The following is a 14,270-nucleotide window of genomic DNA, read 5'->3' as shown; positions in this document are numbered from 1 at the left end:
AGCACCGGTTTTTGTCCCGGCTGCTCCTTTTCTGATCCAGCTCTCTGCTAATGGCTTGGGAAAGCAGTGGAAGATGGCTCAAGTGCTTGGGCACCTGCACCCACACGTGAGACCCAAAAGAAACTTCTAGCTCTTGGCTTCAGTTCAGTCCAGCTCCAGCCATTGTGGTCATTTGGGGAGTGAACCAGAGGATGGAAGACCTTTCTGTCTCTCTCTCTCTCTCTCCCTCTCTCTATAACTCTACCTCTCAAATAAATAAATAAATCTTTAAAAATAAAATAATAACCACTTCGACCTCTCGGGGTGGACGAAGCGCTGGCCATCTCCTGCTTCGACAGGGCCTTCCTCACTTCACAGTTGTGGCCGTTCACAGTGTGGTATTTCTGAATGACAATCTTATCCACGGAGTCATGGTCGTCGAAGGTCACAAAAGCAAAGCCCCTCTTCTTGCCACTGCCTCGATCAGTCATGATCTCAATCACCTCGATTTTCCCGTACTGCTCAAAGTAATCTCGGAGGTGATGCTCTTCAGTGTCTTCTTTAATGCCACCCACGAAGATCTTTTTCACAGTGAGGTGGGCACCTGGTCTTTGGGAATCTTCTCTCGACACAGCCCTCTTTGGTTCCACAACTCTTCCATCCACTTTGTGTGGCCTTGCGTTCATGGCCGCATCCACCTCCTCCACGGTGGCGTAGGTGACAAACCCAAAGCCCCTGGAGCGCTTGGTGTTCGGGTCTCTCATTACCACGCAGTCCGTGAGCGTGCCCCATTGCTCAAAATGGCTCCTCAGGCTCTCATCGGTCGTCTCAAAGCTCAGCCCTCCGATGAAGAGCTTCCGCAGCTGCTCGGGCTCCTTGGGCGACTCTGACTTCGACATGACGGCGGTGGGAAGAGAGAACTCGACGATGCTTCCTCGGCGGCGTCCGCAAGCAGAAAGGAGTAAGCCAACGAACGAAGTGGTTCTGGAAACTTTGGTGGTGGTCGTGGAGGTGGTTTTGGTGGCAATGACAACTTTGGTCGTGGAGGAAACTTCAGTGGTCGTGGTGGCTTCGGCGGCAGCCGCGGTGGAGGTGGTTATGGTGGCAGTGGGGATGGTTACAATGGATTTGGTAATGACGGAAGCAATTTTGGAGGCAGCGGAGGCTACAATGATTTTGGCAATTACAACAATCAATCTTCAAATTTTGGACCCATGAAGGGAGGAAATTTTGGAGGCAGAAGCTCTGGCCCCTATGGTGGTGGCGGCCAATATTTTGCCAAACCACGAAATCAAGGTGGCTATGGTGGTTCTAGCAGCAGCAGCAGCTATGGCAGTGGCAGAAGGTTTTAATAACTGCCAGGAAACAAAGCTTAGCAGGAGAGGAGAGCCAGAGAAGTGACAGGGAAGCTACAGGTTACAACAGATTTGTGAACTCAGCCAAGCACAGTGGTGGCAGGGCCTAGCTGCTACAAAGAAGACATGTTTTAGACAATACTCATGTGTATGGGCAAAAAAACTCGAGGACTGTATTTGTGACTAATTGTATAACAGGTTATTTTAGTTTCTGTTCTGTGGAAAGTGTAAAGCATTCCAACAAAGGGTTTTAATGTAGTTTTTTCTTTTTTTTTCTTTTGCACCCATGCTGTTGATTGCTAAATGTAATAGTCTGATCATGACGCTGAATAAATGTGTCTTTTTTTTAAATGTGCTGTGTAAAGTTAGTCTACTCTGAAGCCATCTTGGTAAACTTCCCCAAAAAGTGTAAAGTCAGAATTCATCAGGGTGATGCCAGGTTCCATTTGAGATTTATTTACAAAATGCTCGGGTGGAGAAGCTGTTCTCAGATACATGAGTTACTGTTGTGACCTTCTGAAGTTCACCATTAAAAGCCACCCAAGCAAAGTCATGGGGTTATTTGGTTATAAGAATGATTGTTGGCACATCCTTTGCAATATATCTAAATTGAATAATGGTACCAGATAAAATTACAGATGGGAATGAAGCTGTGTATCATCCATTATCATGTGTAATCAATAAACGATTTAATTCTCTTGAAAAAAAAAAAAAAAAAAAAAAAAATAAAATAATAATAGAAACAGATTATAACTCAGTGAATAAAAGAGAAATGTATGAGTCAATAGGATGGAAAGGAGGGTTAGGGATACAGGGGGTGACAGAGAGAAAGGGGAGAAGAAATACATTTAGTTGGATGATAAACGGCCTGTGGAGAAGAGCAACATCCCAGCGGAAAAGCCTGCTAGTCACCACTTACCCAAGTGATCAAAGAGGACATCACCAGTGATGGGACAAACTGACATCATGGACCCCAAACAGGGAGACAGTGAAAGAAGCCAGCAGCATCTGTCTGATATTCTTGCTAGAGATGCAGAAGCTGTGTTGATCTTAAGCAAACATGAGAAAAACTCAAACTGAGGGACTTTTGACCACATAACTGACCTTTAGTCACCAGGCCATGAAGGTCAAGTAGAGAGAAGCTGTCTCAGACTGAAGGAGACAATAGGGACACGGCAACAACACGCAACTCGCAATTCTGAACCGGGTCTTCTTTCTATTACGACTGTTATTCAGAAACTTGAATGCATTTCAAGGATCACATGGCATAATATGTCAAGGTTAATTTCCCAGTTTTGCTGGTTGCATTAGGGTTTTATGGAAGAATGTCTTTGTTTGTAGGAAACACACTGGTCAGAAGGGTAGGGCACCAGGCTGTGAATTGCAATCAGGCTCAGGCAATGATAGGTCTTTGTAAGCTTTCCAACTTTGCTGCAAGTTTGTGATTGTTCCATCTGCATAACGTACAAGGTGATATGTATGTATATATTCTAGAATATTTTATGAATAATTATATAAGACAATGGATGTTTTATCTGTTTATCAAGGAAATTCTTTTACAGTTCATTAAGATGCCCAATTACATATGCACAGGTATGTATGTACAAATGCTGCACATATATATATATACATATGTTATATAGATTTGTATATGTTACATACGCACACATATGTGTGCCTGCTACATACGCATGTATATGCATATAGGCATATAATTTGCCATTGTAATCAACTGTAGCAATTCCCTTCATACACAGGCAAAACATACTCAACACCTTGTGTACATACATTTTTTAGTGTTACACCAGTATAATGCCAGCATTTTTAAGTCATTATTATCTTTAAACAAAACAGCCCACACTATTCTCCAGATCAGAGACCCTGAAAGCAGAAGACCAAGAACTCTCTATTTTTTTTAACTTCTATTTAATGAATTTAAATTTCCAAAGTACAGCTTATGGATTACAATGGCTTCCCCCCCCATAACTTCCCTCCCACCTGCAACCCTCCCATCTCCCGCTCCCTCCCCTCTTCCATTCACATCAAGATTCATTTTCAATTCTCTTTATATACAGAAGATCAGTTTAGCATATATTAAGTAAAGATTTCAACAGTTTGCACCCACATAGAAACACAAAGTGAAAAATACTGTTTGAGTACTAGTTATAGCATTAAATCTCAATGTAAAGCACATTAAGGACAGAGATCCTACATGAGGAGTAAGTGCACAGTGACTCCTATTGTTGACTTAACAAATTGACACTCTTGTTTATGGCATCAGAAATCACCCTAGGCTCTTGTCATGAGTTGCCAAGGCTATGGAAGCCTTTTGAGTTCACCAACTCTGATCATATTTAGACAAGGGCATAGTCAAAGTGGAAGTTCTCTCCTCCCTTCAGAGAAAGGTACCTCCTTCTTTGAAGACCTGTTCTTTTCACTGGGATCTCACTCGCGGAGATCTTTAATTTAGGTGTTTTTGTTTTGTTTTGTTTTGTTTTGTTTTGTTTTGTTTTTGCCAGAGTGTTTTGGCTTTCCATGCCTGAAATACTCTCATGGGCTTTTCAGCCAGATCTGCGTGCCTTAAGGGCTGATTCTGAGGCCAGAGTGCTGTTTAGGACATCTGCCATTCTATGGGTCTGCTGTGTATCTCACTTCCCATGTTGGATCGTTCTCTCCCTTTTTTATTCTATCAGCTAGTATTTGCAGACACTAGTCTTGTTTGTGTGCTCCCTTTGGCTCTTAGTCCTATCATTATGATCAATTGTGAACAGAAATTGATCACCGGGACTAGTGAGATGGCATTGGTACATGCCACCTTGATGGGATTGAATTGGAATCCCCTGGTATGTTTCTAACTCTACTATTTGAGAACTCTCTATTTTTGACAAGCCATGTTATATTCTCCTTCTTGTCCTCTGTTTTTTTTTTTCATTGTTATTTTGTTTTATTTAGAGGTAGAGAAACAGTGAGAGAGAGAGAGAGAGAGAGAGAGAGAGAGAGAGAAGGGCTCCCATTTCCTGGTTCATTTCCCAAATGCCCATACTGTCCAGGATCAGAGCAGAGAACTGCACTCCAGGTCTCTATAAGTGGCAGGAACCCAATTACTGGAGTTCCCACTGCTGCCTTGCAGGGTCAGCACTGGCAGAAGCTGGAGTCCAGAGCCAGAGCTTGGAATTGAACCCAGATACTCTGATATAGAATGCAGGTATCTTAACTACTAGGCTAAATACCCACACCCTATATATATGTTTTTGCAAAGAAATTACCTTTTAAATTTAATTCAGTTGAACACATAATTTTGTGATTTTTATAATCTTAAAATGATATTAGTTTATCTAAGCAGCTAAGTCAATAGGGAGAATTTTGGAAAATCAAATTAGTATGTTTTCACGAAAAAAAACATATCCAAGACTGGCATAGAGGAAAGAGATAAAGTTGTTTTTAAATAAATTTAATAAATCTCTTTAATTTTCAGTCATCTTGATTATTGTTAAAAAGTCATTTTTATACTTTATATTATTGTATAGTAAAGCACCCAGTTTGTTTTAAAAGCAATTTTTTGCATTTTATTTCCCAATCTAGTAATCAAGGACATTAATGAAACTTCAAGTTAAACATTTTTAGTTCCTTGAGGTGTGCTTTAGCAAGAAAATTCTTATATATTCAACACATAAATCATATTTAAAATTTCTAGTTTCTCTTACTTTACAATTACATAAGCCCATTAATATTTTGATATTCTTTATGTAAGATAACTAGGAAATGTACTTGCTTCATTAAGCAAGTTAAGAGACCTTATCATCAAGCTTATTAACTTTCTCCAGAGGTAGACAACGTGTACCTATTTATTTGTTCAACAGCCATTTCATATTTATAACTGGGAATTTCTATCAAGTCATACAAGTCAGAGGAGCTAATGGTTCTTAGCAGCAGAACTTAGCCTGGACATCCAGGTGCCAGTATTAGGATATTGACCAGTAAAGGGATAGCCTTGCTACCTAAGCCTCTCAGGTGCATCACTAACCACCCCTGCTTCCCTTCGGGGGACACCAGTGCTAATACATCTCTGTGCTTCTGTGATCTCCTCCTACATTTACCAAAACAGTCCACTCTCCTTTCTCTCGTGTCCAGATATGTTACAATAATGATAACCTCCTTTCTTCAGGTTTATTTTCTGAGCCCCAAAGAGAGGAATTATGGAATTCTCCTGGTGGTTAGAGAAATGAAAGCCGATCATGATTCAGATGCCTTTGCATTTTGGTGCAAGATTTTTAATGGTACAGATATTAAAACTATTGTGTTCGAAGTAAATGCACATGGAAAAGTATCCATGCTTAAAAGAGAAAAAAAGAAAAAGGCTCTGAGCTTTAAAGTCAGACTGAGAAACCCAAATCGACACAAACCAAAATCTATAAACATAGCATCCTGCCAATAGGAAGAGAAACTCCACAAAGCTTTCAGCTCTGCATTCTCAAGTGCCAGGATGGAGCAGACCCCTCAGACAGACAAACAACAAAAGCTGATGGAAACCAGATGCCAGAGCTCCTTGACAGGAGCCACTCCTTTGTCTGGCAGGAAAATTAAATCCCAGCTTTCCCCATTGTTGTCATCGGGGTGAATTCAGCCATCCCCGTTCAACCAGAGCAAGAAGCAGGAGCAGAAACGATGTGACTGAGAGGCAGATTTGCTATGCGAGAGCCACAGAGCTCAATCGCTGCCCAAGGCTCATCACAGGAAGATGAGCCGGGGACCCAAAGGGGTTCAGGTACAGTCAAGCTGCAGACCAGGCGCACTCTATCTACACACTTCTGTGCATCCCATCACAGCGGAACCTCCAAGAACAGCAAGGAACTCAAGATACACAGTAAAACTATCAGCCTACTATGTGCTTGTATGCACTGGAAAATAATAATAGGTTGATTTCCTCTAACAAAGGCAAAAAAAAATTGGATATAAATACGAGAAAAAGAAGGGGAGACTCAAATACCAAGTCTCTTCGGAATGCAAACTTTGATTTTCATGCTTTGGGCAAAATGCTGACTAGCAGGCAGCCAGTAAAAAGGCCGGTCTGGGGGCCAGTGCTGTGGCATGGTGGGTTAAGCCATCACCTGAGACACCAGCATCCCATATGGGTACTGGTTCGAGTCCAGACTACTCCACTTCTGGTCCAACTCCCTGAGAGTATGTCTGGGAAAGCAGTGGAAGATGGCCCAAGTCTGCCCACATGGGAGACCCGGGGGAGGTTCCAAGCTCCCGGCTTCTGACTGGCCCAGCTCTGGCCATTGCAGTCATTTGTGGAGTGAACCAGTGTTTGGAAGACCTCTCTTTCTGTGTCTCCCTCTCTCTCTCTGTCTTTAAAATAAACAAATAAATCTTTTTAAAGCTTTTAAAAATAAATACACAAATAAATAAGCTAGTCTGGGAATTCTGCCCCTGCACAGCCAAATGGGTCATCAAAGAAACAATTTCAGTTGTTGGCATGTTCTCCAGAGGTCTTGGGGGCAGTCTACACGCTATGTCCCTAAGTGTTGCCCTTGTCAGCACCGCCACCCTGTAGGCCTGGTCTGCACTTGTTCCTGATGTGAATTGCTCACTGATAATCAAACCTATAAATTAAAGGCAGCTCGGATTCCAGTGACATTGCAACACACCCCTCTGCTGTGGCAGGTGGCAGGAGGACTTATTAGTCTGGCTTTCCCAAGCAAAGACTCTGCCTCACCACTTGACAGCTCCCAGTGTTCTTCACAGTTCACATTCTTGACACCCTGGGGCCTTCCTTCAAGGTGCACATTTGCTGCTGCCAAATCCCCTCCCATTTTCTTTGACTCCCCGTGTTTAACACTGAAAAGCTCAGCTTCCAAGAAACGCCTCATTCCTAGGCACAGTGGGTCAGCTGGTCACCTCAGTACTGTTCCCCTTGGATTTTAAGAATTAAGTCCATGCTGCAAGGGTGATAGGATCCAAGAATGCCCCATCTTGAAGTAGTTTCTGGAAGCACTTTCAAGTTCTCAGAGTAATTTGAACTCAATTTTTTAAATTACGCTAAGATACACATAATACTGACTATTTTAACCATTTGTAGGTGTTCAGTGCAGTAGTGTTAAGTACCTCCACACTGTTGTGCAACCACCACCATCATCCACATCTAGAACCTCATCATCTCCCTACATGGCAACTCTGGCCCTGCTAAACCACGGTTTCCCACTCTCCTCTGCCTCCAGCCCATGGCAACCAGCATTCTCCTTTATGTCTCTCTGAACTTGACTTCTCTGGCAATTTCCCAACAGTGGAGCCAAACATTATTTGTCATTTTGTGCTTTCCATAATTTCTTAACTTGAAAAAAAATGGAATTTTCCTAGCTTACAAGTATAAGGGCCCTTTCAAAAGTTCATGGAAAAAAAAGAACAAAAAGGTAAGTTTGTTTTGATGCAAAAAGGGTTTTGAAATGCACATGCTTCTTTTAAAAAAAAAATTTGTCTATTTATTTGAAAGTCAGAGTTAGACAGGCAGAAAGAGAGAGAGAGAGAGAGAGAGGGAGATTTTCCATCCACTAGTTCACTCGCCAGTTGGCCACAATAGCCCATCTAGAGCTGTGCCGATCCGAAGCCAGAAGCCAGGAGCCAGGAGCTTCTTTCTGGTCTCCCACATGGGTTCTGGAGCCCAAGGACTTGGGCCATCTTCCATAGCTTTCCCAGGCCACAGCAGAGAGCTGGATTGGAAGTGGAGCAGCTGCGACTCGAACCGGCACCCAAACGGGATGCCGGCAATGCAGGCAGTAGCTTTACTGGCTATGCCACAGCGTCGTGCACGGCGGCCCTGTGTGCTTTTTCATAATATACATATTCCATGAACCTTTAAAGACCCCTCTTAGTTAAGATCACCAGCCTGTGAACTGAGTACTACTAACAGGATGAAATTCACATTCAACCTTATTAGGGGCCTCCAAATCATCTTTCAGGATTCATTCAGCAAGGATAAGCCCGGGTCAAAACCCAGGCAAGCCACAGGACCACTGCGGCTCAGTCTTAAGAAATCAGCAGTTGCTCACCTTCATTACCAAACAAGAACCGAAATGTTGAAATCAGAGTGCACAACTGCTGTCGCATCAGAAATCTTGCCAACTTATTGCTCACTGGGGGAGGGTGTGGTGCTTGTGTTCGTCTGCTGATTCTGTCACTGTCACTGGTGACAGTGACACCCCTTGTGGCAAGCAGGCCCCTTGTGGAAGGAAGGCAACAAATGACAGGTCATGTCCAGCCAGTGGCGACTCTAATCTAGAACCAGGAAGACAGGAAGCCTCCTGTAGCACAACTGCCTTTGGCTATCACATCCCTGGGAGCTATTCCCTAAAGGCTGGGATTTTCTTACAGTTACTATGTACTATAAGAGTCCATCTTTTTAAGTTTTCATGGAAATAACTATTCATTGTGAATAAAAATATTGCAAAGACTTTAAAGTAGTCATTTTCCACACCTAGTTTCCTCCCCAAGTCAAAGAGGGAGGAAACACTGTTTGTCGCTCCCCCTCTTCGTGGAGGAACGACACTAAGCCCTGCCTAGGCTTCATATCCGAGTCACGGCACCATTATGTCGCTCCCCCTCTTTGCGGAGGAACGACACAGGACCCTGCGCTGTTCTTTCGTCTGCTCGGCCCTCCCCGGGTTTGCTGCTGGTTCTTCCCGGGTTGGCTACTATCCCTTCCACCTCCGTGGAAGGGCAGTTCCCCCTGGCCGCATTCCCCACTTCCGCAGGGGAGCGGCACACCGCCGGCCGGCTCTCTTCGGGGGCTGCACAGGTGTTCCCCTTAGGTGTTCCCCTTAGATGTTCCTGGTGCATGCCGTCTCTCTCCTCCTTTATAGTCCTCCTCCGCCAATCCTAACTCGGCTGCCCACACGCCGAGTACGCTGCTCTCCAATCAGGAGCAAGTCCTACAGTTTATTGGTTGAACTGGAGGCAGCTGGGTAGAAGCTGTTTTCTCCTCTCCCAGCGCCATATTGTAGGAGAGCAGATGCATAGAATAAGTCTTAATTCCAGTAACTTAGTCTAGTCCGAGCTGCTCCCCACAGAGGAGAGCAGATGCATAGAATAAGTCTTAATTCCAGTAACTCAGTCCAGTCCGAGCTGCTCCCCACAACTGTTAATAGCATAAACCCTGTCTTCTATTTCATTTCTCATAAAAATATTACATCAAAATATCTCCAAAAACTTGACATCATGAAAACATTACAAATATGCATGGACATATGGATGGATACTTGATTTTATTATATTGCATTATATTCACTATCATAACCTTGCTCTTTTCTTCTTTAGTAAATCATAGCCACTCTGAGCCCTTGTAATTCCAGAACTTTTGGTTTGCTCGCCATGAGCGAAAACAACAGCATGGGTACTCAGGGTGTGATTTAGAGACATAGATATAGAGGAGACATTGTCTGGCTGTCCAAAGCCTGCATTATTTGTCAGGCTGTGAAAGGCTGCCGGCTTTCATTCATAAAGTATAGGTGACTACACTCTTGAATGAAAGAAAAGAGAGGAAGTGAATGAACGTTCCATATATGGAGTAGATGAATGACTGAATTAAGTGGCCACTTGGTTTAATTTCTGCTTTCAGGTTTCCCTCATCCAATAAGCCTCACAATAATGCTACCTATGGTCAGAATAATTAGATTATATTGTGTTTGTGATTGTATAGATGAACTCAACGAAGGACAAAGCAAACCGTAAATTCATTCCTTGGATTTTTTTTCCTAAGGTCTACATGTGATCTATTTCGCTAAGGACCCACTGTTTCTCAATGGTGCTTTGCAGACCTTCTACACCTGAACCATGAGGACTGTTAATTGAAAATGCAGCTTTCTCAACCATACAATGATGTCCTGAGTCCAAATATTCAGGGATGGAAATCTTTAAAAAAAGTTTTTTCTCTGGGGCCAGTGCTGTGGCATAGCAGTAAAGCCTCTACCTGTGATACTGGCATCCCATATGGGCACCAGTTCAAGACTCAGCGGCTGCACTTCTGATCCAGCTCCCCGTTAATGCACCAGAGAAGGCAGAGGAAGATAGTCCAAGTGCTTGGGCCCCTGCACCCACGTGAGAGACCAGAAAGAAGCCTCTGGCCCCTGGCTATTGCAGCCATTTTGGGAATGAACCAGTGGATGGTTTCAAGCAAATAAATACATCTTTAAAAAAATTTTTTCCCTAAGGGATTCTATAGTACACCAACCTCTTTGAAAACTACCTTCAGCCTCTTTGTTGACTCAGGAATCCACAGTCTTGTCTTCTTTTAAAGACTCCAAAGCCCTTTCCAGCTTTCAGGGTTCTCATATCTCTCCCGACTCCTCCCCTTCTCCATCCAATGCCCCTACCCAGGTTATGAAAAGAAAAAACCTGCATACTCTAGGGTTCCACCCAGTGTAAGCAGGCTCCTGATAGAACTTGGGGCCCCAGACAAACAGCACAAGGAGCTGCTGATTTGATTGGGCCAAAGATACGCCCGTGACTCCCTGTGTTGAGAAACAGGAAACATGAATTCAACAGCAGGCGCTGGACAAGAACCCCAGGACAGGCGAGAGCAGCACACAGACAGCTTTGAGGGCACCCAGAAGAAACACCATGATGGAGGGAGAGAGCTGGGCCTGAAAGCAGCAAGGCTGCCTTTCACAGCTTGTCACTCTGCACCAGCAGTGAGCAGCCAGGGACTGTTCCTGAACAAACACACTGGTGAAGGTATGAACAGGTGATTCAATGAACTTCTTCAGTACCTGAATGTTATGGTAACCAAAAGAACAACAAACAATTTTCTAATCCCTGAGATGATTGCCCATTTGACAAAGACATATAGGGACTTTGTACCTGTTATCAGTCAGAAAGTCATTTGTAATTTTCAGTAATGTCTATGAGCACAACTGTTAGGAAGAGATTGAATAGCTTTTAAAATTCCAGAGGGTAGGGCACACCACTTGGGATACCCACCATCCCATATCAGTGTGCCTGGAGTTGAATCCTGGCTCCACTTGTGATGTACCTTCCTGCTAATGTGCTTCAGAGTGGGGCAGCAGAGGATGGCCCAAGCATATGGGTTCCTGCCACCCATGTGGAAAACCAGGATGGAGATCCTGGCTCCTGGCTTCAGCATGACCCAGCCTGGGCTATTTCAGGCATTTGGGGAGTGAACCAGTGGATGGATGATTCATTCTCTCTCTTTCTCTCTCTCCCTCCCTCTCTCCCTCTCTTGCATCCCCCTTCCCTCTTTCTCTGCATGTCACTCTACTTTATATACTTATAAATAGGTATATAAGTTTTTACAGAAACAGCACAGAGGACAGAAGATGGGACTCCCTGGTAGTGCCTTGTCATGAAGACAGCTCCAGGAAGTGGGTCCGGACGTTGTGCGGGTGTCTGACTCAGGGCTCAGCAGCACAAAGGAGAAATCGTGACACTGAGAAAAGCCAGGCTTTCAGAAGGCTGCCCTGAGCAGGCATGGTAGTGGCCAGCAGCTGAGGTTTAGTTTTCTCTGCCCAACACTGAGGCATCTGAGCCCTTCCAGGTTCTAATTGTGCCAGGTATTTTCCCCATTAGATCTGTGATGAAAGGAGGAATGAAAGGAAAAAGGATCTTTGGAGAGAATGGAAAATAGCATTTCATGGGAAAGATGAGAAAACAAAGTGAAATACATCGGCATAAACTTGCCAAAAGGACATTATAGCTTCTTCAAGGATATAACTTGCCAAAAATATCCACAAATATTTTTGAAGCTTAAGAATATGCAGCACTTTAAAAAATATTTTATTCATTTGTTTTAATTTGAAAGGCAGAAGAGACAGAATCGCTCTGGTTTACTCCCTAAATGCCCTCAAGAGCCTGGACTGGGCCAGGCCCAAGTCAGTAGCCGGTATGAGTTTCCCATGTAGATGGCAAGGACCAAGAACTTGGGCCAGACCTGCTGCCTCCCAGGATACACATTAGCAGGGAGCTAGAATTAGAATAGAGGAGAAGGGATGTGGACCAGGCACTGTGAGATGGAATGCAGACTGCCCAAGCAGCAACTTAACCACAGCACCAGATGCCGAGCCGAACACATTGTTTTTAACAGGATATCACTATGATCTGCCCAACCAGGGACACCATCCTTGAGGCAGGCGATTCTAAGACAGCCCCCAATGATCTCCACCTCCTACTAGTCACACCCATGTGCAATCCCCTCCTCTTGAACATGAGCTGACCAGAAGGGTGCAACAGAGATGATGGGCTGGGATTCATAATCCCTGTCTTCCTGGTTTTCATACTCAGATACACTAAGTGGCCATGTTGGAGGGGTTCACATGGCAAAGAACTGAAGGAGGCTTCTAGCCAATAGCCAGGAAGGATCTGAGGCCCTCAATCAAACAATCTTCCAGGAACTGAATTCTTTCAACAACCTTAACAGGTTTAGAAGGAAATCCTTTGGGGCTGGTGTTGTGGCTCCGAGGGTTAAGCTTGTGACTACAGCATCCCAGACAGGAACACAGGTTCAAGTCCTGATGCTCTGCTTCTGATCTAGCAGTGGAAGTGCCTGGGCCTCTGCCACCTATGTGGGAGGCCCAGATGGAGGTCCAGGCTCCCAGCTTCAGCATGGCCCAATCCTGGCTGTTGTGGCCATGTGGGGGATGAACCAGCAGGTGAAAGATTTTCCCTCCCTCCCTCCCTTCCTCTCTCCTTCTCTCTCCCCACTCCCTCCTCCTCTCTGTTACTTTGCCTGTAAAATAAATAAATAAATCCCTTTTAAAATACCAAGGGATATTAATGTTACTCACCTCACCTGCTGTACAAACTCTGGGCAGCTCTGAAATTAAAGAAATCATGCTTTGAAACAAAAAAAAGTGGATCATCCCAGAGCTGAACTTTCAGAAACTTTCAAGACTGCAGCCTTGACTGACGCCTTGAATGCAGCCTTGTGAGGAACTTAAAGCAGAAGGTACAACCAACTCTGCCCAGACTCCTACCCCACAGAAACTGTGAGATCATAAATGCATGTTGTTCGAAGCCACTAAGTTTGTGGTAATTTATTATGTAGCAATAGATGACTGACCCGAAGCTGATCCAAGCTGAGATACCCGGGAGCAAATGACTGGTTTTCAAAGTTCTATACGATTGCTCTTGCTGCCCTTGACCTTGGTGGGAATTGTAAAAGACTTCCAAGCACACTTGCAATGACCGCCACAGCCATGAGGGGACTCTGAGCAAGGCCAACAGGGGAAGCCCTCATTAATTTAATTTGCTGATTTATTAAAGCAGCAGTGGTCCTGGGCTTGTGTTCTGGGGAGCCCTTTAAGCCTCAGAGGAGAGGATGATAAATTGAGTGCCACATCCTCACTTGAGTCAAAGGCTTCGTTTTAAATAATCCCACATGCTGCAACTGCCAGTCGTGGGAGAGCAGGCCCCCACATTAAATAAGCCTTCATTCGCCTGGAGCCAAGATCTGTGTTTTCTTTACGATGAGATCAACGTCAATGCATACATCCCAGGCTGTCTTTGTGGGAGGATGTGTTTGGTGAACTCACTTTTCAATTGTGTCAGGTTCTTTTCTAATGTCATGATGAATGGATTCAATTAGATAGAAATCGTATTTGTGGCTGGCATATCAGAAATGTCATTTCTTCCCACAGGTCTCATAACATGCAAAGATTAAAGGCGTTGCCTTTCTTTGCTGTCTCCCCCAACTACATCTCCAGCCAGAGGCTTCAGGTGATTCTTATGGTAACCTTGGCATAAAGGAACCGAGAAACCCCCCGAGACACTGGCCAAGGAACAGCAGCATCCTCTATTCCCTTTTTACCCCTTAGGGCTGCCAAGACTCAGATGACCAGTGGAATCTAAGGCCTGGGACTCCCAAGGCTTCTCTTTGTCAAGTTTGTACACCCCCACTGCAAAGTTTGAGGGAGGGGGTCCCAAAGA

The 14,270-nt window shown here is 44.3% G+C and overlaps 2 protein-coding genes across 2 annotated transcripts in view; both read right to left on the bottom strand.

The window, feature by feature from the left end:
* PALM2AKAP2 (PALM2 and AKAP2 fusion) overlaps window positions 1–14,270 on the bottom strand; it is a 595,149-nt gene that overhangs the window by 533,213 nt on the left and 47,666 nt on the right. The window lies entirely within an intron of this gene.
* On the bottom strand, window positions 33–1,177 carry LOC138844959 (heterogeneous nuclear ribonucleoprotein A1-like). The gene has a single exon (XM_070055439.1). The coding sequence runs from the start codon at window positions 876–878 to the stop codon at window positions 48–50; it is 831 nt and encodes a 276-aa protein (XP_069911540.1). The 5' UTR covers window positions 879–1,177; the 3' UTR covers window positions 33–47.

Source organism: Oryctolagus cuniculus, chromosome 1, assembly GCF_964237555.1.
Source record: "Oryctolagus cuniculus chromosome 1, mOryCun1.1, whole genome shotgun sequence".
In the NCBI taxonomy this organism is placed as follows: domain Eukaryota; kingdom Metazoa; phylum Chordata; class Mammalia; order Lagomorpha; family Leporidae; genus Oryctolagus; species Oryctolagus cuniculus.
Note: the sequence above shows the minus strand (reverse complement) of the source record. Positions and strands in the feature narration are given on the sequence as shown.

Bases quoted from the DNA above. Each gene is read 5' to 3' on its own strand.
- LOC138844959 (XM_070055439.1), bottom strand. From the start codon at position 878: ATGTCGAAGTCAGAGTCGCCCAAGGAGCCCGAGCAGCTGCGGAAGCTC.